This window comes from Rhinolophus hipposideros (genome assembly GCF_964194185.1).
Source record: "Rhinolophus hipposideros genome assembly, chromosome: 11".
Taxonomy (NCBI): Eukaryota; Metazoa; Chordata; class Mammalia; order Chiroptera; family Rhinolophidae; genus Rhinolophus; species Rhinolophus hipposideros.
In genome coordinates, this window is record NC_138057.1 from 603,041 (window position 1) to 629,589 (window position 26,549).

At 39.3% G+C, this 26,549-nt stretch overlaps 2 protein-coding genes across 4 annotated transcripts in view; one reads left to right on the forward strand and one right to left on the reverse strand.

The window, feature by feature from the left end:
- The window catches only part of CENPP (centromere protein P), a 237,788-nt gene that overhangs the window by 102,012 nt on the left and 109,227 nt on the right, over positions 1–26,549 (forward strand). The gene's annotated exons all lie outside the window — the stretch shown is intronic.
- ASPN (asporin) overlaps positions 11,601–26,549 on the reverse strand; it is a 29,223-nt gene continuing 14,274 nt past the window's right edge. The window contains exons 4-8 of one of the 3 annotated variants that reach the window (XM_081065626.1): positions 24,637–24,850; positions 23,239–23,349; positions 18,053–18,146; positions 17,524–17,662; positions 11,601–14,719 (exon numbers count right to left, since the gene is read on the reverse strand). In XM_081065626.1, coding sequence (XP_080921752.1) covers positions 14,522–14,719; positions 17,524–17,662; positions 18,053–18,146; positions 23,239–23,349; positions 24,637–24,850 — 756 coding nt within the window. In that variant the 3' untranslated portion in view covers positions 11,601–14,521. Of the gene's footprint in view, positions 16,345–17,523; positions 17,663–18,052; positions 18,147–23,238; positions 23,350–24,636; positions 24,851–26,549 lie in introns of all 3 variants that reach the window. The other 2 variants (XM_081065627.1, XM_081065628.1) reach the window with 2 other exon arrangements.

The window sequence follows — 26,549 nt, forward strand, 5'->3', positions numbered from 1 at the left end:
TTATTTTCATTTTCATGCCAAAGAATTCCTTAAATTAAGGTCCACTGTAACGTTTCTCAGCAATTTAAGGTGGAACGTGGAATCGTCTTGAGACTGGTTGTCTGATACCCTGTGTTCACACCAGTGCTTCCCTTCATTAAGACAAGGACCTAGGATTAGAAACATAGCATTTCACATCTAGTTTATTTTTTAAAGTGAAATAGATTGTCACTGGAGACACAGGTTAAATGTATAACTTCTCCGTGCAGAGAATTATACCTCCTTTTCTATCAGCTATCCCCTTTCTCACCTTTCCTCGCAAATACACCCACAAGAATGGCTTCTGATCACCTTTGAAATAAAAATTCAACTCTTGGTTATAGAATTCAGTGTCTTGCCTTCAGAAGGTATATTTCAGATTTGTCTGTTTTTAGGAATAAAAAAATAATTTTATAGTATTGACTAAAATGGAAGTAGGAACTTCTGCTGACCAACTACTATTGGCTTTATTTTGCAGATGTAGAAAATTTCCTGATTTCACTGAACTGTCTCTCCTGAAGAGCAGCAATTAACTGTTGAAATGCTATCTTTTTATACTAATGTTTTCAACCTTAAACAGCGTTAACTTGTATCTCTCAGCAGTGAACTTTGAGTTCATTCTTTGGGAGATTCTTTCAAGCTTATGTAAACTAATAAGGTAAAATGAATCCTGGAATTCGTTTTCGTTTCTTCAAAATAATGTTTTCTATTAGGTTTCTACAAAGAACTCACAAGATTTATTTTGTTATACTTCAGATTTTTAAAAACTGTACAGTGTTTCAAGTGATGTTTTGGCAATATTAAAAAAGTCTCCTCTATTATTTGAGACACTGGTATGTAAAACGTGGCAGACTGTGTTTGGAATAAGAGTTCATCTTATTACTGATCTTTTCCATATGTTTTCTATTAGTCTTTGTTCTTCAACCTCAGTCTTCCACCCTAAGGAAAAGAGAGCAAGTCTGTGTACTTTTTCCAAAAATTATTTTACATTCCCTCTTAGTTCTTTTGGAAGATTAATTTAAAGTCAACACTTAGTTTTTATATAATTCCTCTTTTAACTCTGCGATTTGAACTTATGGTAGTGATTATGTTGTTCATGTTCCTCACAAATGTGGAAAGAATATCAAGAGACAGCTCGAGCATACAGAATCAAAGGCGTCTACGAAATTTATGTGAGGTTGACGGTGTCCAGGAGGTGTAGGTTTGGGAGGGAAGGTGGAATGGGGGGGCACGAGTCAGGCCTTAGAGGGAAAGTAGAAGGTGTGATTGTGATAGTTCACTGTTTCAGCTAGGTGTTTATAATTGAAGCAATTGAGGAGACAAGTCAGTTGAATTGGTGAAAAGTGTAAATGATATTCTACGATTATAATTTGATTGAAGTAGATACAGTATTTCAAGGCTAAATAACATGTTGCTGGCTCGGAAAGGCCTGATTGAGACCTGCTTAATTATGATCATAAGCGTGAAGATGATTTTTCATTTACTTAGTCAGCTAATGTTTATTGAGCACCTATTTTGTTCAAGGTAGTTTTCGGTGCTGGGGACTCAGCAGTATAAGTGCCTGTGGTCATGGAGGAGGAAAACAGAAAGTAAATATGCTCCTGATGTGCTTGGAAGACTTAGCCTCCCAGCATTCCAAATCAAATCATGTTTAGGAGGCAGGTGAGCTGTTTCTATCAGGAAGACCTCAGGCAGCCCTACAAAATAGTCCAAACACTGGGTGTCACATGTGCCCAGAGAAATGGCTAACCTTTTGCATCTGCCTCTACGGGCCTGCGAGGAACGCACACTCCTGAACTCATGGCTGGTTTCCAGTTCCCTCGTCATTCACTTCTCCCATAAAATGGTACCGGCGTTCCAACCTCACCCATTCTTGTGGAAGCCCAAAGTCTGAGTCCTGAATCAACGCATACCCAAGTGTGGAGGGAGGCCCATCAGTATGCTAGTTGCCAGCTGCTGGCTTCAAAATTCAGGTTCCAGCATCTACACCCAGGCCTGCAAAGTCAGAACCTCTGGGTGTGGGCCCAGCAACTTCTATTTTAACATGTGTCCCAAGTGCATGCCGACTGGAGAATGACTGATCTGTCACCTTCTGTCCCTCATGTCCAGATCGGATCTGCTCCCGAGCCCTTTGTGCCTGGTACTTAAGGAACTTCTGTGTGTGTCTGTAGCTCTTGATCTCTGCTGCCACTGTTTTCCTTCTAACCATTGCTGTCTCTTACCCAGATGCTCCCAGTCGTGTCTCCACCGCTCTCCTTGTGTCCACACATCTCCTTTTCCAATCCATTTTGCATCTTGTTCTATATAGAAACCAGTCTGAACTGCACAGTGCTTCCTCCAGTGGCGCCTCGTATTTAAAATTCTAAGCATGACCTTCACGTCTGGGGAAGCTCTGATAGCCTGCCTCTCGCCCATTCTTGGAGCAGCTGACTGTTTCTGGGCTGTGCCCACACTGGCCTGCTCCTTGCTCACTAAGGCCTCGGCACGCACTTTTCCCTCTGCTTGGAACGCTGTGCACTTGTTTGTCTGATTTCTCCTTTCCATCTCTCATGTGGGGACTCTCTCATGTCCCCACATTGTCTGTTCATAGTGGGTGCTGAGTAAATGTTATGTGAATGAATGGAATGCACAGTACCTTCCAAGCTTCTCCCTCTTCTCCGTTTTCTGGATATCTTTCCAACTTCCTGCCTGACGGAGAGAAGGTGCTCCTGGAAAGCTATCCTGTACCAACACAGAGGTTATCTTTCTAACTTCCTGCTTGTTCTCTTGCTGTCGGCTCCCGGACCTCACCTGGTCGGCTGATCAGTGGACATCATATGTCCTGCATGTAGAACATATTTTTGTTAGCATAAAAACATAAATACAGTAACACGGAGAAAAGCAGACACTCTTGGTAACTGGTTGGCTGATGTCTACAGAAGAGAGAAAAGGGAAAGAAGAAATGAGTAGTTCTTATCCTTAACACAGCATCTGAATCACCTATGGAGGTTTTGAAACTTCAGGTCTGGGTGGAACACAGCTAACATTATGTTTAAATGACTCAAAGGTTGAAAAGGAAAAATGTTATTTCCTCTATTTATGTTCACAGTACTGACACCATATATCTGGGTTTTTTCCCACCCCTAACTACTTCTCTGACACCAGCTGGGTATCCTACAATTCAACTCAATTTGGACTCTTTACCTGCAGTTAGCATCAAACCAGACCCCACAGGGAAGGGCTTGGTCCCACAGGACTGCTTCCGCCTACTTCAGACGCCAGTCGCAGTTAGTAAGTCTTTAGGTTACCCACACTTCTGTCTGACTTGACTGCAAATCGGGGGTTCCCAGGACCTCCTCCTCAGATTAGGTAATTTGCTATAATGGAATTTAGAGAAACACCATGTTTAGTGGTTTATTACGTAATAAAGCATATGATAAAGGATACAAATGTACAGCCAGAGGAAGAGATTGGAGGACAGTTAAGTTCGTGAACTTGTTGCAACAATGTTGCTCACCTTTTTTTCACATTAGAGGGATTATTCATTATGAATTTGTACCAACTGGACAAACAGTCAACCAAGTTTACTATTTGGAAGTGCTGAAAAGGCTGCATGAGAAAGTTAGACGGAAACGACCTGAACTTTTCACCAATTCACGGCTCTTGCATCACCACAATGCACCAGCTCACCTGGCACTGTCTCTGAGGGAGTTTTTAGCCAGTAAACAAATAACTGTATTGGAACACCCTCCCTACTCTCCTGATCTGGCCCCCAATGACTTCTTTCTGTACCCAAAGATAAAGGACATATTGAAAGGCAGACATTTTGATGACATTCAGGACATCAAGAGTAATACAATGACAGCTCTGCTGGCCATTCCAGAAAGAGTTCCAAAATTGCTTTGAAGAGTGGACTGGGCACTGGCATTGGTGTATAGCTTCCCAAGGGGAGTGCTTCAAAGGTGACTATAGTGATATGCAGTAATAAGGTATGCAGCACTTTTTCTAGGATGAGTTCGTGAACTTAATTGTCCAACCTCGTACATACGGTGAGGTCTGGAAGGGTCTTGAGTGCAGGAGCTTCTGTTCCCATAGAGGTGGGGTGTGCCCTTCTCCCAGTCAGTGCATGTGTTCACCAGCCTGGAAGCTCTCTGAACCCTGTACAGTGGGGGGTTTTATGGAGGCCTCATTATGCTCAGCTCTAGCCCCTCTACTTCCCTGCAGGATGGTGGGTGGATGTGACTGAAAGTCCAAGCTTCTAATTCTGGCTTGGTCTTTCTGATGACCAGCCCCCTCCTGAAGCCATCCCGAAGCCCACTCAGAGTCACATGCTTAGAACAAAAGATACTCCTGTCATTCAGGAACTTCCAAAGGATTTAGGAGCTCTGTGTCAGGAATCGGGGTCCAAGACCAACTATTAGAACAAAAGATGCTCCTGGTGTTCCTATGGAAATTACAAAGTTTTAGGAGTTGTGTGTCAGGAACGGGGGCAGAGACCAACTATATGTTTCTTATGTCACAAAGGTATACCATGAAAACTCACCTTGCAGCTTCTGTCCCCCAGCCACCTGGTTCCCACACCAGCAGCCCCTGCAAAGGACCACATTGCATGACTCCAGGAGACACACTGCTGAGACCTTCAGTAAAACACGGTGTTGTCATTTTTTTGTGAATCCTTCCAGAATATTTTATACGTCTGGAAGCCAGTGTGCATATTTTAAAATCATTAAGTTGAAAAGAATTCTTACATGAAATCTGAGAGGTTTCTAATCTTTTCCTAATATAAACAGTGATGCAATTAATAATCTTCTGCATCTCTTTGCACGCGAATGCGAGCACATTCGAGGGATGAGCTAGCGGCTGTGGGCATGTACCTCTGTAGTTGCTCCTGTTTCCTCGGGATAGTCTTTATCAAGTTTTTATCTTTTGGTATCTGCGAGGTTAAATGGTATCATAGTTGGAGCTTTCATTTCTTGTACTGTGTGTCTGCTCGATTTTCTTTTCTTACATTTTGCCGCCAGGCACGCTTCTTTTTCTGGACTATCTGTATCTTTTACTTTTTCCCCATTGTCTTGCAGGTCTTTTCTGATTGACTCTTAAGAGTTTTTATATATATTAGGGCAATAAGAATTAAGTACTGTGACTCATTACTGTTGTTTTCCAGTTTGTCATTTGTCCTTTGACTTTGCTTTTAACAGTTTTTGCCATGAAGACTTTTAAGTTGTTGAGTTTATACATTTCTGTTTAAGGACCTCCTGGCTTTTGTATCATAGTTAGAACCACCTTCCTTACTTCCACATTGTCAGGAAAATTCTCCCATGGTTTCCAGTTTCTTCTAGAAACATTATGGTTTCTTTTTTTGCATTTAAATTTCTGATTTTTTTGAATTTACAGTACCTATTACGAGGTGTCACCTTCCTGAACGTTTTGCTGGATGACTCTTTCAGGTTTGCCAATGGAATTAACTGAACAGCCGACTTCCCCTGTCCTATCTGACGTGCCACTGTTACCAGGCATTAAATGAGTTGTTTCCTAGCGTCCCACTGTTTCCCCTTGAACCATCTATCGACTCTCAACTCTCGCACCACCAGTACTGTGTGACTAATTATTGCAGCTTTTTAAGTATCTGCTTCCCTCATCACTCTTCTTTTTCAGGGTTTGTTGAACTATTGTCACTTGCTGTTACTGCTGCTACTGCTGCCTTGTTTCATTGAACTTGACCTGCATGTTTCCTTTTCTTTAATATTTTCCACTATTAAAGTTATCCATCTGTTTTATATTGTGGGTAATTTCTTTACTTCTGTTCTTCAGCTTATTTTTATGTGTGATAGACTCATTAATGATATAGTTCATATATAGAAAGAATAAACATAAATATCTATAAGATACTAAGATTAATGAAGCAAACATGTATTTACTCACCATCCAGCTTAAGAATCAAGACATTATTGATGCCTTTGAAGCCCCTCTACTTGTTTCCATCTTGCTTTGTGCCAACGGGAAACACTATTTTGAGTTATGTGTTGAATATTCCCTTGCATGCCACATATACCACATATGTATGGGCCTGTAAACCATACAGTACTTCATTTATGCTGTTGCGTTTTCTATAGATGAGGTACTACTTTAAGGTATTCTTGTATAATTTGCTTTTATCACTCAACATTGTGGCTCATTCATTTCACTGTTGTACACTCTTCATACTACTGCATGAAAATACTAGCATTCATCTGATTTCTTCTATGAAAAGACATTTTAATTGTTGCCATTTTTTTTGCTATTATGGAAAAATAATCCCATCACTATTCTTGAATATGTCTCTTGGGGACATTTGCATGGTTCCATTGGGGTATACATATACCTAGGGATCATTTCCTTCAGCTTTACAAGATGCCAGGTTATGTTCTAAAGTATTCATCCCAGTTTGCACTCTCACTAAGAACGGGTAAGGCTACAGTTGTAGATCTCATTGGTACGTGGTGTTATCTAACTTTTTCCACAATTTCATAGATATACACATAATGGCATTACTTGAGATTTTAATTTTTATTTCCCTAATTACTAAAGATGTTGAACATTTTTCCAACCATTTGAATTTTCTCTTCTGACATATGTCTTAATATTTTTTGCTCATTTTTTTTTATAAAGATTTTATTGGGGAAGGGGAACAGGACTTTATTGGGGAACAGTGTGTACTTCCAGGACTTTTTCTTTTTTTTCAAGTCAAGTTGTTGTCCTTTCAATCCTAGTTGTGGAGGGTGCCATTCAGCTTCAAGTTGTTGTCCTTTCAGTCTTAGTTGTGGAGGGCGCAGCTCAGCTCCCGGTCCAGCTGCCGTTGCTAGTTGCCGGGGGCGGAGCCCACCATCCCTTGCGGGAGTCGAACTGGCAACCTTGGGGTTGAGAGGATGCACTCCAACCAACTGAGCCATCTGGTAGCTCAGCGGCAGCTCAGCTCAAGGTGCCGTGTTCAATCTTAGTTGCAGGGGGTGGAGCCCACCATCCCTTGCGGGACTCCAGGAATCGAACTGGAAACCTTGTGGTTGAGAGCCCACTGGCCCATGTGGGGATCGAACCGGCAGCTTTCGGAGTTAGGAGCACAGAGCTCCAACCGCCTGAGCCACCGGGCCGGCCCCTTTTGCTCATTTTTTATTGTGGTATTTGTCTTTTTCGTTAGTCATACATGTGACTGTGTGCCATCATTTTTCAGTTTATTCTCTTGGGTTTTTCAGGTACATATGGATTCTTTGCAAATGATCATTTTACCTTCTTTCTAATTGTTTTTGAGGGGATAGCTCTTTTTTTCAAAAAGACATTTTACAAATCTTTAGTATCCAGATAATTGGACTGTAGTTTGTGTTTCTCCCAGTTAGCTCCCAAATAAACCACATGAGATAAAAATATACTTCTAGTCAATAAGCCACATGGTAACAAAACGATCAGACATCATAGAAACCTCATCAAATAAGGAGGAACAGAGAGAATAATTTTAAAAGACTAGCACACTACTAGCTACAGGAGGCAGAGAGAGTGAGGGAGCATTCAGAGGCAGCTGAAACAGCCAGTACTTTCCACCCTGACAGAGCAAAGTTCCAAGATAATATGTACAATTAAAAAATACTTGTTTAAATGATCCATTCAATGTTTCTTTTGCATTGACTAGGATCGGGTAAAGATAGCAATAGCATTTTCAGACCCAGGAAAGGGTGATAAGATGGCCAAATTAGTCTGAAAATATTCTTTTGTGTTAAGGGGGGAGGATGGGACATATGGATGCAGGAATCAGAATTCCATTATGTTTATTTGGTTTGCAGTTATTAAGAAAATTTATAAAAAGAAAGTTTTGAGGAGAGGGTGATACTTCTGGTGGCAAAGTTCTGGGGTGAGTATTGTGATTGGTGGCGTGAATGGCTGAGTGGGTGTTTGCTGGGGAAGTGGATGTACAGACTGGGGAGGACCAAGGAAAAGTCTCCTAGGGTGATGGAACTGTTTTCTATCTTGATCTTGATCTGCTTTGAATAAGTGGTACTAAGACAACTGGATAAGCACATCATACCATATGCAAAAATTAGCTCAAACTGGGACAAAGACCTAAGTTAAGAGCTAAAACTATTATGTTTTATAAGAAAACATAGATGTCAGGATTTATGACCTTGGATTAGGCAACAGTTTCTTAGATGTGACACTAAAAACACAAGAAACAAGAAAAAAATAGATAAATCGGATATCATCAAAATTTTAATTTTTTCTGTGCTAAAGGACACTGTCAAGAAAGTGAAAAAACAGCATAAAGAAGGGGAGAAAATTTTTGCAAATCATGTATCTGATAAAGACTCGCTTAGAATAGATAAAAGAGCTCATACAACTCAATAACAACAACAACAACAACAACACCAATAAGTTGAAAAATGGGAGAAGGATCTGAAGAGACATTTCTCCATAGAAGATAATAAATGGTCAATAGACATCTGAAAAGATGCTCAGTGTCACTAGTCATTAGAGAAATGCAAATGAAAACCATAATGAAGTACTATGTCACATTCTCTAAGAAGGACACCAGGTGTTGGTGGAGAAATTGGAATCCACACGTATTTCGGATAAGAATATATAATGGATAGATATATACAATGTCAGAGGGGCAATAGATTGGGGGAAGGGGTTATCACTTTGTGAGGGATGAAATATCTAGCTATTACATTGTTTTGTACACCTGAAACTAATAAGAAACAAAAACACACACAAATTGCCAAAAAAAAAGAAGAAAAAAAAGAGAATATACAATGGTACAGCCACTTTGGAATACAGCCTATAGTTCTGAAAAAGTTAAACAGAGTTGCCATTTCACCCAACAATTCCACTCCTAAATATATGCCCAAGAAAAATGAAGGCACATGTACACACAAAAGCACTAACATTTATAGCAGTATTATTCAGAATAGCCCCAAAGTGAAAACAATGTATATGTCCGTCAACTGATAAATGGATAAGTAAATGTGGCCCATCCATACAATGGGATATTACTTGGCAATAAAAAGGAATGATGTACTGATCCTGCTGCAACATGAATGGACCCTTAAAACATTATGCTAAATGGAAGAAGCCAGTCATAAAAGACCACGTAGTGTGTGATTCCATTTATATGAAATATCCAGAATAGAGACCAAAAGTATATTTGCAGTTACCTAGGGTGGGAGTAATTTTAATGGATGCAGGGTTTCTTTTTGGAGTGATGAGAATGTTTTTGAAATTGATTGTGGTGATGGTTGCTACCCTGTAAATAAACTAAAAACCATTGAACTGTATACTTCAAATTGAATTGTATAGTTTGTAAATTATATCTCAATGAAACTATTATTAAAAATAATGGCGATGGGAGTATAAATGAATATGACTGGCTGTGAGTTGATAGGTTTTGCATCTGAGTGAAAGTATTATACTTGGAAGTTCATTATATTGTTTTGTCTACTTCTGCATCTGTTGTCAGTTTTCCTAACTAGAGAGGTAGTCTCCAGCACTCAACCTGCAAGTCTTAGTATCACGACTCCACACAACTGTCCTGTGCGTAGAGCTGTGAATGGCACGTGCTTTTGCCCCTCGCCTGCTGTGCCCCTGTGTTTCTGCCTCTCTAGCCTCTGTAAGCTCTTCCTCTCTCTATGGAAGGACTCATTTTCAAGCCGTTCTCTTTATTCGTGGTGCTGTTTCACCAGGAGAGGGATGTCACTGCTAGGAATGCTTACTTTCTTACAGCAGTAGTTAGAGCTGATTGGGTGGGAGGCTCTGCTTCAGAGTTCCCCAGAGACTGAGATAAATTCCTTCAATAACACTGAGTCATTGGGAAAAAATGTCATCTGCGCCTACCTCTGAGTAATGCAGAGCACACAGCACATCTGTAGTGCTGGAGAGCTGGAGAGCAGGGTGGGCTGTGGGGTAGGCGGAGAAAGTCGGATCCAACACACCATGTTCTTGGGGGAAGATAAACGCTTTTTCTCTCCCGTCTCTAGTGAGCACCCTTCACTGATTTAATTCAGAAACCTGTATTGAGCATGGTAGTGTGGAATCCTGTAAGGGGAAGAGAGGGTGCGAAGGTGATTCGGTCACAGTGCTTGCAGCCAAGATGTCTACACATTCTCTGGAGAATGTGACCAATTTTGTGAAAGAAAAGACCAATGTAGGAATAGCTGTAATAAGTTAGGTTGTGAAAGTGCAAAAGAGAAGCACAATCAAAATACTGGGAGAGACAGGGTGGGAGGGGTGAGAAGCCACATCCGTTTATGAGAGAATCAGGCAGGTGAGCTGAGATGGATGACTTTTGGCATGGACATCTGAGACTGGGGAAGATTTTGACAGATTCAAAGGAAGCATGAACAGAAAAACCCCACAGAAGCCAGAAAACACAGAGTATGTTTGAGAAACAGCAAGTAATATTGAGCTGGAGCATAAGGAGCTGTAAGCATGAAAGAAAAAGCTCACAAATCATTATTTGAATGTAGATCACAGACTTGAAAGGTAGGTTTAAGACGTTTTTTGTTATTTAGCAAACAATGGTAAGTGTTACAGGCTTTTGATGAATAATCAATCCAGATAGCACAGAGATCTGTTTGGTTGGTCATGTTAGAGCTGGACTGGCGAAATGAGGCCAGGAGCTGGATTTGATATCCCAACAAGAAAAGAAAGGGATGTGATGCAGTGAATGAGAATGCAAAGGAGGGAGTGGCTGCCAGCTGCGTGCCACGTCAGGCCGAGTTTGGAGCCAGGGGCTGTGAAGGAGCCAGAGGGTCAGGAAGAACCCAGAACAGCTGGAGGAAAGAAAAGGTCAAGAGGGACAGGGTGGATTTGAAGGACATTGTTTATGATGTTGATTTTGATTGAGTTTTGTGGCTCCAAATGTTTGGGTTTGCTTTTTAGTTTGTTACTCCAATGTGAGGGCCGTGTGTGAGAGGTGGATTTCAGGGGCCTCACCTTAGAGGTTATGGTCGGATGCATAGAAATGGATGAGACTACCAGGGGGCCGAGAAAAGAGGCCAAAAGCATAATATTTAGTGGACACCAGCCACTAAAGAACAACCCGAAAGGTGGGGTGTATGGAAGCCAAGGAAGTAAAGGGTCTCCAGAAGGAAGCACCATGTACTATTTTATAATGATGATCACTGTCTAAAAAATGAGTGTGCTATTGCAGTTGAAAGCACGAAGTTAGACTGCTGGGATCAAATCCTAGATCTGCCACAAGTTATTCTATCTTTGTTCCCCAGTTTCCACACAGAAAAATTGACGTGTGAATAAAGGCACCTGCCTTATGGGGTTATTGTGAGGATTAAATGCATTAATGCAAGTGAGGCACGTGGAGGAGTGTCTGAGACTGTTCTTTAAATGCCCGCTACTACTGTTTAATATTCATACAATATGATTTTGGGAAAATACATTTAGGAGGATTGTTAAGTCAATTGCAATGGGTTAAGAACCATGTGAGTGATGAGGTAATTAAGACCAACGTAAGATAATTCTTTTTTTTTTTAATGGAATTATGAAGGGCAGAGAAATAATGCAATATTTTCAGGAGAAACAAAATTGATTTATTTTTATTTTTTGTTTATTTTTTATTTTTTTTAATAAAAGCTTTAGTTTTGGTGACTTCAAGTGATTTATCTAAAAGTATTAGGTTTCATGGATTCAGTGATCATTTTTTATTGTATTATTTCAAAGAAATAAGGATAGATTTATGGTCACTGAGATATTTTTCTCCCTTGAAATCCTTCATAAACCCAATAAGTTGTAGTAATTCATTTGTTTCCAGACTTTAATGGGTAATATTTTGTAATTATCATAAAATGGGTTTGTAACAGAAAACTTTAGTGCAGCTTTCGTTGTTACGATTTTTATTAGCGATTTGTTTTTTGTAAACTGATAACCAAAAATGGTTAACAGCTGTGAGATGAAAACCAGAAACATTAACTACAGGAAATTAGTTGCAGGGATGTCAGGAATCATGTCCAGTGTTTAAAAATTTTTGCTGTCTTTTCTTTTTAGAAAAAACATGAACTTAGCTACTTTAAGCTCCAGTACTCAGATCACAGACTAATCTGTTTGTTTAGATGATTCTAACCTTAGTATTAGCCTTATGAATTTAATTATTTTAAGAACTGGATTCTTAAAGTTTCAGTGAACATTTGACTTTTACTTATGTTCTTATAAGTGCCATGATATCACAGTTGTATTTTTATGATATATTATAGAAAAATTTATTTTATTTATTAAAACTATTGGAACTTTAGAATATTTGAATTTCAGAATGATTGTCATTGTAATGTGTTTTACTTTTAGGGATTTTTCTTGTCAGTAATTGTCCAGTATAACAGTTACTCATATTTTATGAATCTTGATGGTTTACAAAGTGTTTCATATGCATTTTTATCATTTTAGCAACCTAATTGATCAGTATTGTCACCCCTACCCTTTATAGTTGAGGAGACAGTTTCAAAGAGATTGTGACTTGCCTAAGAGTGTAAATGGAACTGGATTTCTGGTTACGTTCTTCCAACTCAGAGCTCTGCTGAGCTCTGGGCTCTTTCTGTTACATCACTACTATAATGTTACCAAATAAAAATAATTGTTTTGTTCCAAGTTTCCAAACTTGTGTCAGAATTTAGAAACTAAGGACATTTCCTTAGGGTTTCCCGGTGGGAATTCCTGCCCGTTCTCAGGAATTTTTTTTGCTTTCTCGTTCCCAAATCCCAAGAAAAGTTGGTCGGGAAATTGGGAAAATCCGCTCCTTGAACCCAGGTGTTTGGTAGTATCGGCCGTCACTTTGTGGAAGCAATTCATCATGGAGAACAGAAAACAGTTTGTATCTCGGGATTTGGGAATGGGAAAGCGAAAAACATTCCTGAGAACGGGCGGGAATTCCTGCTGGAAACCCTACATTTCCTATAAAGCAGTTAGTTCTCAACCAGCTGCAGTTGGGCTTCCCCCACCACGCACACACTGAGGCAATGTCTGGAGAAATTGTTCATTGTTGCAGTGACTGGGGGGAGGGGTCGTGCAGATGCTCCTGGCATCCTAGTGGGTAGAAGCCAGTGAGCTGCTAGATATTCTGCGAAGCACGGGACAGGCCCCCTCCCCACACAGGGAATGGTCCCCCCAGAGTGCCAGCAGTACCAACGTCAAGGAACCTCCTCAGCGGGAGCAAGGCCTGTTTACCCATTCTTCACCTGGCTATCCGGACTCCCACCCCTTATGTATTTGCAGTGTTTTCTACTCCCCCCAAATTATGTAAAATCTGACTTTCCAGGTAGTTTAACATAAAGCTGATTTTCTTTCACAGCACAGGCATAATTTGGAGGATTTCAGTACTGTTAATAAGAACAAGCATTAGTACTGTGCTAAAAATGCTGTATGTAAGTTAGAGTTTTCTGAAAAACAGTCCTTGGGTGGGAGAAGAAAAATTAAACCAAAGCACAAATGTTTTATTTCAAACCAATATTTTAATGTTTTCCTTATTTTCTAGTTTTACCTCTGTTGATGCCAATAAAAACCACATAAAGTACTCTTAACTTTTATACAGAGCTCTTTAGTTCCTATGTTTTATTCAATGCTCTGCCTATTTAGTTAAACCCGGTGTGTTTTTCAGTTATCCAGTCTGTGCATATTTGAGGAGACAATTTGATGTAGAATTTATAGTGTCCAGGCTCTTCCCACCAAGTTCTTACAAAGGGACATCTTGAAAATATTCCTTAGTGTTTAGGTGATAATGTTACCTAACCTAACAAATGACGTACTGTGAAAAGCTTATAATAACTGTGCTAATAAAAATTGTGTTACAGATTTTATATAAGCACTATGCATTTTATACAGGTTTTATAATTGGGTAATAATAATTACAAAAGAAAAACATGTGCTCTTCTAGCTTAAAACCCAACACTTAGGAAATAGTGTCTGTCGAGTTGGTAATAAACACGTACTGAAGCTTCATTACAAATGGTTAGTTTTAAAGATACAGACAGTAAGGCTCTAAGACATGAGAACGTGAATAAGATTATATCAAGCCATACTGCAGTCTTATTAGGAATATACAGTTCTACCGAGTTATTAAAGAATGAATAAGAATAGTACGTACTCTTCATATCACTGTCCTTGTCAGTTTTGTTTTTCTAACAGCAAATGAAAGAGCACAGATTTTGTAAGTTAAGCATTCCATTTACAGTATAGTTCTTTTTAAAATGCACTTGATAGCAAAGTGTTAAATATCGAATGTCTTTTTTTTGTTACTGAGAAAAAATGTTCAAGCATGAGATTTATGCAAAATCATTTGTATGCAAAAGAAAACTGCAGTAGATACATCTCTTAATCCTGATGTAGCAATAGTTTTGCAAAATTCTGTTGAAATTTTTTGTCCTAAAGTAAGTCACTGGACTTACCATGTGGGAATAGATTTTTGCCTCTGTACATAATACCACCATTATTAAGAGTTCAAGTATTCCAATGTAACAATTTTTGCATTTTATATTAAATGGATATTATTAATTACTACTTATTACTTTCTAAAGTTCCCAAGCTGAACACTCATTCTGCTCAAAACACAACGAAATGTTGCGGGTTGTACTTCCCAGTACTTCACCGGGTTGTGGAATAAACTTATTGCACTGTATAAAGATTTCTTCATCTTTGGCATTGTTGGGCAGAAGTCATTCACTCCCACTTTCGTAATTGAATTAGAATGAAGGAAGATTATCTGTTATAGTGGGAAAAAGAAAGGATTAAAAACACAGGAAATGTAAAAAGAAGATATTCTGTTTATAGTTAGCATTTGTTCATAAGTTTTACACTGATTTGAATATATTTCATTTAAAATATATGTTCTCGTTTGTGCCTGTTAAATTCTTAATATAACAACTCAGGCTCGAGTGTCAGACACAGAAGTATTTTGTGTACGAAGTACGCATAAGACTCAGGAAAGGCCCAGAGCACACGCCTGGTCAGAACACACCACTCCCCTCTGAACACGGACTAGGTGTCTGTGAGGTTTACTGCAGTGCCATATGTACAGTAATGTGTTCTAAAAGGGTTAGAAATGAGCAGAGGGATGAAATGTAATGCTTTAAGAATTAGGCTTGCCGCTGTGGAAGGCAGTGGGGAGGCTCCTCAAAAAAATACGAATAGAATTCCCATATGGCCCAGCAATCCCTCTCCTGGGATCTACGCAAAAAAATCTGAAAACATTTATCCATAAAGACACGTGTGCTCCAATGTTCATTGCAGCTTTGTTTATGGTGGCCAAGACATGGAAACAACCAAAATGTCCTTCGATAGATGACTGGATAAAGAAGTTGTGGTATATATACACAATGGAATACTATTCGACGGTAAGAAAAGATGATATAGGAACATTTGTGACAACATGGATGGATCTTGAGATTATAATGCTAAGTGAAATAAGTCAGACAGAAAAAGCAGAGAACCCTATGATTTCGCTGATATGTGGTATATAAACGAAAGAACCAGACAAACAAATGAGAAACAAAAACTCATAGACACAGACAATAGTTTAGTGGTTACCAGAGGGTAAGGGGGGTGGGGGGAGGGAGATGAGGGTAAGGGGGATGAAATATATGGTGATGGAAGGAGAACTGACTCTGGGTGGTGAACACACAGTGGGATTTATAGATGATGTAATACAGAATTGTACACCTGAAATCTTTGTAACTTTACTAACAATTGTCACCCCAATAAACTTTAAAAAAAAAGAATTAGGCTTGCAATATGACCACGAAGTATTGTTAGCTAGCATTTTCCATAATCAAGGGAGAGAAGGGTAGAGCTGTTTCTTTTGTAAGTTGCTTTATAGAAAAATATACCTATTGGTATCTTAAATACATATCTGTAATACAGCATCAATAGTTGAATCTTTATTTGCACCAATGGACAAAATCCAATTTTATAGTCTTTTAAAATTAAATTATTGTTCAGAATGGGCAATGTAGAAACTTCCCTTCATTGTCTTTAACACCTCTTTAAATTCCTTCTTTGGTCTTTTTTGGCAGCTGAGGTTTCTGGGAAGTAAAAACCATCTCCTTAATTTTGGGGCATATGAAAGAGTAGGAGCCTTTTCCTTGCAAAGCTAGGATATTAGTTCTGGCTGTTGTTACCACTAGATTCTGCCATCATCTCTTGGTGAGATTGATCTGAGCCAGTCATGAGAACTGTAGGCATTATTAAAACCTTTGAGTTCGATGTTGGAGCCCCTTCCACCCTCTGTCATGGCGTGCGTGGCGTGTTATGACACATGCTGTCTGTGGTTGCTGTGCATTTCCCTGCAGCTCAGGGTCCGTGCAGAGGTAGTTAACAGCGCGGCTCTCCCTGGGAATGAGAAACAGTGCCGGACGTGTGTCTGTCTGCTGTGCAGACATTTGTTCAATTGTACCCTTAGGACTTGTGTTCTTGTCTGTGTGTGTTATAATTCTGTTCATTTAAAAGGAAATGCTAGCAAGAAGCTGGAATCAGTTGTGGAGTGAAGTACACAAAGATGGGACAGCTTGAGAGAGGAAGGATGCAGGGCGTGGTGCTGGTTAACAATAATAGACTTTTAAATGTCTCATCTGAAAAAGTCAAAGCAAAAGTTGTAACCAGGAGATGAATGCGTGTAGATGGCACATCCACTTTGACAGCTTCTGTCTCAAAGGAGTGCAATTAACAAAACTGGTTTAAAGTAGGAAAGAAATCTAGAAGAAGCAAGTGGCTTGAAGCCCAGCCTTGTTCTCAATGTGTTTGTGTTTCTTGGACTGTGAGAACATTGTATAGCAAGGAAAGACTAAAGTAAAATGGGATTAAGTAGGGATTCTTAATTTGAGGTCCACAGGTGAGAATCAGGGAGCTCTGTGAACCTCCTAAAGTCTGTTCAAAATATTGTCTTCATTTTTGTTCTTGGGAGGCTCTTTAGATCCTTTATTAGATTCTCCAATTATTCTGTGCTCCTCCCAGCTAGTCTGGAGTTGCCAGATTAGGAGGAAATGATTTCTAATAATGAAGAACAACAAACGTGTATTCAAGAGGCTCCAAATACTGACTTTTGATTTTATATTCTGGCCTGACTTTTTTTAAAAAAGTGTACACACTTCCAGTCTAGCACCACACTGGCAATACCTGGGACCTTGTCCACATGGTCGCCTTCGGGAAATGTTTCCAGAACGAAAGGATATGGGATTCTACTTGGTTTCCTCCTGACCAGTCAGTCCTGCCTGTACATAGCCATTGCCACCCCAGAAAGCTGAAATTAGCTGGGAGATTAGCTAGTACCACAGTGGCTTTCTCAGTTTCAGTAGGAGAAAAGGGAAGGGTGAGTGTTTTCGCTGACCTTTCGGTAGAAACCATTCTCTTAAGCACTCTCCTGCATAAAATACCTCGGGCAACCTGGAGGGTCATTATGTGTGACCTACCCTTGCAAAATTGCTTGGTCTTTGCTTCAGGGACTATAGAAATGGGTTTCATAAAAACAAAGAAAAGTACTAATATCTATAAAACACAAGTAGAATGTTTTACCTGGAGGTATTTCAATTGCTGTAATCCTGGGGGGATTTTTTTTAGTTTGTTGTTTTCCAAGTGTATTTCTCTTATGCGTGGTATGTTAGCAAGACTTCCATTTTCAACATCCGTGATTCTGTTGTTTCCTAGGCCCAGCCTAAAAGTGATATAAAAGTCAGCTCTTAAGCAGATGGTGTGATAGTTAGCTGAAAACCAAGTTAGAAATATAAACCTGACATATATATATAGAAATGGTTTTATTTAATAACCCATTTCAGCACGTAACAGCCCTCTCCTTCAGTGTCAGCAAATTCTTTAACCTGTAATCAACAAAAGGGACATTTGAAATTTGTCGCCTTCTCCTTCCCCTCGGTGCCCTCTTCTGTTATCGAGACAGAGTAATAGCAGCTTTTTCCAGTTTTCAACTTCACACTCTCCAGTAGCATGAGTGATAACCTAGGTCCCTATGCACGTTCTCCAACAAGTTTCAGTAATGTTTTCATCGTGTGGACCACCAATTCTAAGTTAGGATTTTGGAAACTTTTACCTTTGCAGATCTTTGTATCGTTTAAAATCCTCCAGTTCCACAGTTGAAATTTTATTATCATCTAAATGAAGCTCTAATAAAGTTGACGGTAGTTCTAATGATAAGGAAAGAAACATGTATGTTAGATCAAGTAAGATCATGCCCCATTGATTATTTACTTGTTAAGTTTCACTTTACAGACATAGGCAATGTTTTAAGGATCTGCTCTTTTTTAACTTTCTATTATGAAAAATTTCAAACATATACAAAAATAGAAGCTAGTATTGTGAACCACCATGATGTTGCCCAGCTTCAACAATCATTTCCATCTTTCCAGTCTTGTTATTAATTAGTTATTGATGATTGATTTGTTTTTATTTAAAACAAATAGTAAAGTATTTAAAATTAAATTTTATACATAATGTCATTTCACCTATAAAGACTTCGCTAGATGTCTCTAACTCATAAAGTCATCTTTTATTTACATAACCATCATGTCAGTATCACATCCACCAAAATTAACAATTCTTTACTGTCATCTAATATTAATTTCCCTAATGATCTCAAATATATTGTTTTACAGTTGATTTGTTGAAGGCAGGATCCTAATAAAGTTTACATTTGGTTCATTTCTTAAAATGTGTTCAACTACATTCTCCCTCCTTTTTCTCCCTCTTCTATTGACTTGTATCAGATACTGAGTTGTTTGAGATTTGCGTTTGTGGGCTGGGCTTGATGGCTTCCACAAGATAGTTTCTCATGGTCCTCTGGCCCCTTATTTCTTATGACCTAGTGGCTAGATCTGGAAACCAGGTTAGACTCAGAACGTCACCCTTCCACCTGAAGGCCTTAGCACTCATTGATGACTGCTGGTCAGGTCTATTCCTCATTAAGAGTGGAAACATGGTGATTTTTCTGCTTTTGTCATTCCTTATGCATTTATTATGTGGAATTCTTCTCTAAAGAATTTTTCGTCATCAATTGTTTACTGTGTAATACAGTTTTATACAAAAGGCAGCACAGATGCTTGATTCTTTCAAGAAATGAATTGGTACAGTGCCCAGAGGTGACCACTAAATTTTTTTTTAGTATCACTATGAACACATGGATTTTTACTCTATCTGATGTACCTGGTCCATTGCAGTATTCATTCTTTTAATAGTAGTTTCTGCATAAATTAAGACAAGCATCTCTTAATTGCTTAATCTGCCAGCACCACCTGGCACATGGTAGGGACCTTGTGAATGTTTGCACCTCTCTTCTCCTTTCACCTGTGTGTCCTGACTCCAGGCCTCCCCAGATTAATAGAGACTGACCAGAAAATTCAGTCAGATTCATTTTATTAGTTCTATATAGGCCCTAGTATTCTATCTCATACCTAGAATTAAAAATATAAGGCATTATTTGCCAACCGAAGGTTCCAGTTACCTAGCCGGGAGAAGTGGGTGTTTTTTCAACTCTTACTGAAGCAGTTCCTTCCTAGATAAGTGGTAAAGATTGATGAAGGTAATCGAAGCATCTTTTTAAATATCAGTATTTTAATGGCTGAATTTATGTTGATTCCAGAATCTACTTTGGATTTTAAAAGTAAATTGAGTAGAGAGCAGGAAAATAATTCTGAACTGAGAGGGTTCTAATTTCTCGAATTCTGATTAGTTGAACTTAATTATTTTTATGGAATGACCACATACTGATTTTCGTATGTAAAAGAAAAGGTTTTGCTTTCAAAGTCCTTAAGTATTAGTTGACAAATCACTCTACATACAAAAGTCACTAGAAACATTTCATAGAGTGTGCCAGACAGTTCTCGAATATGTTATAGCAGGTCAAAGAAGTGAGAAATTTGTGTTCCCATTAAGGGGTCAGGGAAACTACTTGGATTTGTAGAACATGAGGGGACTGTTCCATCCCCAGGGTCTGGAGAAGGCAGATCACCAAAAAGAAAGTGTATCCTCTGGAGGATAAATGAGGAAAGGTGTGAATTTGGGTACAAGCTCCTTAGCTGCCAACAAATATTAGCAAACTTTTGTATAAATGTTTCTATTCCTACCCCATCTTCAAACAGGTCTTCCCTTCATGCAATACTATTATGAAGTACAATTTTCCAAATGGATAGTAAGGAGAACATTTTTCACTCTCTTTACGTTAACTTGTTAGGTGTGGTAGGGCCCTTTGGTCCTAATTCATCCTGTCACAAGGGGTAGTAACGATCCATTATAGCAGTTAGGCAGTCAGTCATAACATTTTTAGCAAATAAGTTATAAAACAAAAAACTGGATTTTGAATGTCATAGGGATTATTTATTTATTGCAAAGTGAAAGTAGTTTATTGAGTAAAGATCTACTCCATAGGCAGAGTAGAGGTTGTCTCCAAAACGAGAGACAACCCAAATTAATTAATTAATTATTAGTTTCAGATGTACAAAGCAATATCAAATGTATCCTTGACGATTATCTTCTCCCATTCAGTAGGCTGCCTTTTTGTTTTATTCATGGTCTCATAGCAAAGGAAACCATCAGTAAAACGAAAAGGCAGCCTACTGAGTGGGAGAAGATAATTGTCAATGATACGTCTGATAACGGGTTAATATCCAAAATTTATGAGACACTCATTCAGCTCAACACCAAACAAACAAGCAACCCAATTAAAAAATGGGCAGAGGACATGAAGAGACATTTCTGTAAAGAGGATATTCAGGTGGCCAATAGACATGAAAAAATGCTCAACCTCACTAACCATCAGAGAAATGGAAATAAAAACCACAATGAGATACCAACTCACCCCAGTCAAAATGGCTATCATCAATAAATCAACAAACAACAAGTGCTGGTGAGGATGTGGAGAAAAGGGAACACTTGTTGCACTGTTGGTGGGATTGCAGATTGGTGCAGCCACTATGGAAATCAGTATGGAGGTATCTCAAAAATCTGAAAATGGAACTACCTTATGATCCAGCAATTCCGCTCCTAGGTATCTATCCGGAGAAATTCAAGACGCTAATTCAAAAAAATTTATGCACCCCCATTTTTATTGCAGCACTATACACAATAGCCAAAACTTGGAAACAACCGAATTGCCTATTGGTAGACGACTGGATTAAGAAAGTGTGATACATTTATACAATGGAGTACTACTCAGTCATGAAGAAAAATGAAATCTTACCATTTGCAATGATATGGATGGGCCTAGAGAACATTATGCTAAATGAAATAAGTCAGTTGGAGAAAGACAAATACCATATGATCTTATTTATATGTGGAATCTAAAGAGCTAAATAAATTAGCAAAGTAAATAGAAATAGTCTCAGAGAAATAGAGGAAAATCTGTTGGTTGCTAGATGGGAGGGGTTGGGGATGGGGGAGAAGGGGAAAGGATTAGACAGCATAAATTGGTAGCTGCAATATTGCCACGGGGATACGAAAGACAGTTTGGGGAATATAATAAAAATGTTGTAAAGATTTTGTAGGGTGTCAGATGGACACTTGTCTCGTTAGGGAGACCACTTCATGGACAGTGTAGACACTTGACCACTGCGCTGTACACCTGATGCTGAAGTTGAATAATATTGTATGTCAGCTATAATTTAATATACATAGTCATGGGATACGGAGTACAGCATAGGGAATAGAGTCAATGGAATTGTAATAGATATATACCATGTCAGAAGGGCAATAAATTGGGGGAGGAGGGTTATCACTTTGTCATAAGGCTCTTGAAGGCATAGTTATGTAAGTTGAGACATTTCATTCCAATGTACATTTCTAAAGACATAACATCTTCTGTTAGGCTTTGGAAGAATCTTGAGAAGAAGTTGAACCTTCATTTTTAAGATCCACGTTGGAACTTGAAGAGAATTGCAGTCAGGATGTTTTGTAGTAGGAACGACTGCTGGTGGGAATCTAGGGCAGCCCTCCCTCCCGCCCCCAGCAGCTGCCTCTGCATGGCCCTCCCTCATTGTTAGCTTGCAGCCTGCCTGGGGAGGCTATGTATTTAACTTGTTAGATAGGCTTTGTATTTTTGTTCTAAGGATGAGAAGGTAAATATGTATAACATTTTAGGTTTCTTCTAGAAAAGCTGCCACCTCCTTGAAAGCTAAATTAAGATGGTTTTTTAAGTTGTGTAGTTCCGAATTAAACAGATTTTTCTTGTATATAAAACAAAATCTTTCCTCTTTTACTTTAGATCATTTTTCTCCTAAGCAAAATATTGTCACTTGATTAATAATAGCAGCTCTGCTGTGTCTTTTACATTATCAGTTTGTATTTGTTTTATCTTCTGGATCAGGTGGGTAGTTGAAAGGGAGTTATAGAAAAGTTGCTGCTTTTGCTGTGGATACTGAAAGACAGAGCTACGAGAAAGAAAAATAGGTTGTTAACCATAGGGGTTCTTTCTGCTCCAGGTGGTGACCACGGCAGAGAGAAGGCCCTTGTCAGGGGTGGGAAAGCGGACTCTGAGCATGGGTCCTGACAAAGCCAGTGCTGCCTAGGTCATCATCAGACTGGGCGCTTGAAGTGATGCACTGGAAACTAGCCCAGTAGCCGACAAGAAGCATTGTACTTTGAGGTGCCCGCTTCACGTCGCACGATAAAGTGTGTGGTACTCATTCTGGTGACAGTTATGTCCTGAGAGGGCGTTGACCATGTCCTCAGCGTTGTCCTCAGACCTTTCTAGGCACTTACTCATTAGTCTGCACAATCCCCACGTGAAGAAACGGTACAGAGCCCTTAGACCAGTTCACGCTCATGCGCGCCAGAACCCCTTGTCCCAGCCTGGCCGCAGAGGCCCTCCCCATCATCCCGTGCTGACAGCCCGGCCGAGGGCCTCTGGCCTGGGCACCCGCCTCTGCTCTCGCTCTCGGTACAGATTCTCACTCTAACGGGTACTTCACAGAATGACAAAGCTAGGTGAGTAAGTTTCAGGAATGAGAAGGAAAAGAAAAAGTCTATTTCCTCTTAATGTTTGTTCTCACTGGAGAAAAAAAGAGTTTGGTTTCATACTGACAAACAAACAAACAAAACCCCACTACATATGGCTCTTTATGTGTGCATGAAGAAACACTAACTTTCATACTAAACCGACAGGATATACTAGTAAAAGGATTCTGATCATAGTGTGGTTTTGACAATTACACAATTTACAGCATTACATTCAATGATCATTTAAGGATGACAATTTAAAAAATACTTTATCTTAAAGGAAACACAAACCTTTAGGAATCGAGGTCAGTTTTGCTTCTGCAATTCTGATATGAAACACTGTCACCCCTTCAAATGCCCCTGGCTCAATCCCATTATTGTCAAGAGGGTTTGCACTCATTTCTGTGGGGAAAATTACATAATTTAGTATACATGTGTTGTATAAGAAGGAAACTGACTATGCAGAGGTACACATCCAAAAAAAGTTCTGAGAAGTAGGAGCATTGCTCAGACTCTTTCACTCAGTATATTCGTCTCTATGCCTATTTACTCCCTTTCTGTCAATCGCAGGAGAACACTGCGTTATGTTACCGAGGCTGGAATATATAACAGTTTCACTGTTTAGCTTTGAATTACTAAATCAATAACTTACCACTGTCTTCCAACCATGAGCATGACCAAGGAGTCATTGTAGTAATTTTACATTAGGAAAAAAGATCATCCTTCATATAACTCAAAACGTTTACGTTTGCCAGTGTGCATTTACTTCTCAACTAAACTTTAAAAATTATAAGTCAATTAGAAACTGTTACTTGGTTAACAAATATAACAGGAAATGCCAGTGAGGCGATTTGATAAGTGCCAGGCACTTGGTTGAATTAAATAAATGAATTAATGAATGAGAATATTAGTTAGGAATGTTGAATGGATATTGCAGAGGGAGATGGGATCGTTATTCCATAGGTGTTAGAAGTAAAATAGGATAGAATTTTAAATATACAACAAGGGGCGGCCGGATGGCTCAGTTGGTTAGAGCGGGAGCTCTCAACAACCAGGTTGCCAGTTCAATTCCCACATGGGATGATGGGCTGTGTCCCCTGCAACTAAAGATTGAAAACGGCAACTGGACTTGGAACTGAGCTCCGCCCTCCACAGCTGGGTTGAGGGACGATGACTTGGAGCTGATGGGCCCTGGAGAAACACACTGTTCCCCAATATTCCCCAATAAAGTTTATTTTAAAAATAAATGAATAAAATATACAACAAAAAATTCCTTAGCTCAGTAATCTTAAGCAGATAATGAAAAGTGAGATGTGCATTCCAAACAATATCTGAATTAATTTTGTACACTATATTTGAGTAGTTTGTACAATATCTTTAAAATACTACCTTCAAATTAAATGAGAATAATAGATTTTATCAATTAGGGTGCAGTCAGAAAATAGAAACCACACTAGGTGTTTCAGAAGGGATTCTGGAGAGTGCATGTGTGTGTGTATTTTACAAAAGGCACCTTTCAGTGCTATAAATTTTGTTTAATATGTAATTGATTTATAAATGGATTAGCTAGGTAAAGATTATTAGATTTAGAAAATTGGGAAATTATCAGTCTTAAAATTTGTTAATGATGGTAAAAATCTCTACCTTTACAAATTATTCTAAATGTCCCATTCATTTGCAAAAACTTACCCAGAACATGTAAAGCACTCATTCCTTTGAATGTCTCCTTTTGTATTTTCTTAACTTTGTTATCATGAATTCTGAGTTCTGCTAGAGATTTGGGAAGATTAAGTGGTATTTCATTTAGTTGATTGTGGGACAAATATAGCCTTCTTAACTTCTTTGTGGTTAGAAAGGCTTTTGGGTGAATCTTTGTTAGCTTGTTGTTGTTCAGAATCAAAGCCTAGATAGAACATAAAAAGTTACACCATAATAGGAAGCAGGTTTGATTTACAAGTATTCTACAGTAATTAGTCACTCATGGGAATCAGTGCAAATTATGCCATTTTGTATACTTGATTAGCATGTAAATAATTCCTCAGCCCAATCTAAACTGAAAAAGAATATTTACTACTGAGTTGGAGCAGTGGGCAAAGCTTTAGTGGTTGCTTTTGTGCCTTTGTTTGTCTGTGAGCAGGTGATGTGTTCATGTGAGTCTCCCTCCTGTTTCCCTTTCTCTTGATGAAAGTGATTGATGGTATTATCTTCATCTTATCTTAAAACCTATTTACTCTGCAAAATTAACTTTAGTGCACACAGAACACACTTTTGAATGATTTTGTCTACTTTTAAATTTTCACCTCTTTCATGTTTCCTAATGTTTACCATTTTCCCTACAATGTGCCCTGAGACATATATCAGGGACTGGTGAGTCCGAGGAATAACTGCACCCTTTCTCGGTACTATGGCTACTTCTCAGTGTGACGTGGCAGCAGCTTTAGAGGAGACAACAGCCCCACTGTCAGAGAGCTTGTGAGAGCGCATCTGTGTTCTCCACTGCCAGCACTTTGTGCCATGCTGAGGGTTCTGATGGCTGCTGTCTCTGTCCGCTGGAATATGGGATCTTCAGAACCCAAACTGGGCAGGTCCTTGGCAACCGGATCTTGTCACCCTAGCAATTATTTTCGCTGCAAACTGGACATGGCTTAGCCCTTGATTTACTGCCAGATTTTGCAGAAAGAATTTTCTGTGTTTCCCAGGGCTGATGGCAGATGGCTTAGCAATCCTTAGGACTTTCTGTCTCTTTCTACTACTGTGGTCCTCTCGTTCTTTCAGGGAGCAGCTCTAGATTCATTCCTTGTATGACTTTTGTCCCAGTCCCATTCTGCAGCAACCTTCCCATTGTTTCCAGACTGAGTTCATAGCCTCTCTGGTGTTATTGTTGTTGCACAGAAGAAATACAAATGCTTTGGCAGGTCAACTCCCTTTACTGTGTTTAGTCGTTTCACTGTAGGTGCTGTGCTTTTCCCTGTTCTTACCCTCTTTTCAGACATATCACTACTGTTAAATTTTTGACCTGAGAAAAGTTAAGCCTAGGAGAAGAGATGAAACTACATTTTGTTACCAGCTGGTTACCAACTGGTAGAATGTACTCCTTTCTGAATGTGTAATGCCACTGAAGAGTTTGTTCTCTTTTCCTTTGGTTATACTGAAATATGGGGTTGGGGGTGGGGTAACAACCTAGTGAATCCTCACTCACCCCCATGAGGTAAATTTAGTAGAAATTATTTCTTTCCTTATATTGTAGAGGAAATGGGCACAGGGAAGAAAAGTGACTTGCCTCCTGTCAGGCCCTGCCCCTCTGCCCATACTTTGCGCTTCCAGTTTTGTGCACTTCCTGTGGGCTGCCGTGTAAGAAGCCCCCACGGGAACGTGTGCCTCAGTGAGGTCACTATCATACACGGTACCCTCGCTCCCATGTCAGAGATGCATGAAAGAAGTATAAGTCATACAAAATGGGGGAAGAACTTTTACGTAGAGCCATCAAATGATGCCCCAGCAAGTTAGGTGAGCAGAGTGTCTCCAGTTAAACTGTACTTTCAGTGTTGGCTTTTATATAAAAATTCCAAAAGTGGTAGTCACAGAGCCCCAAATAATGTGGT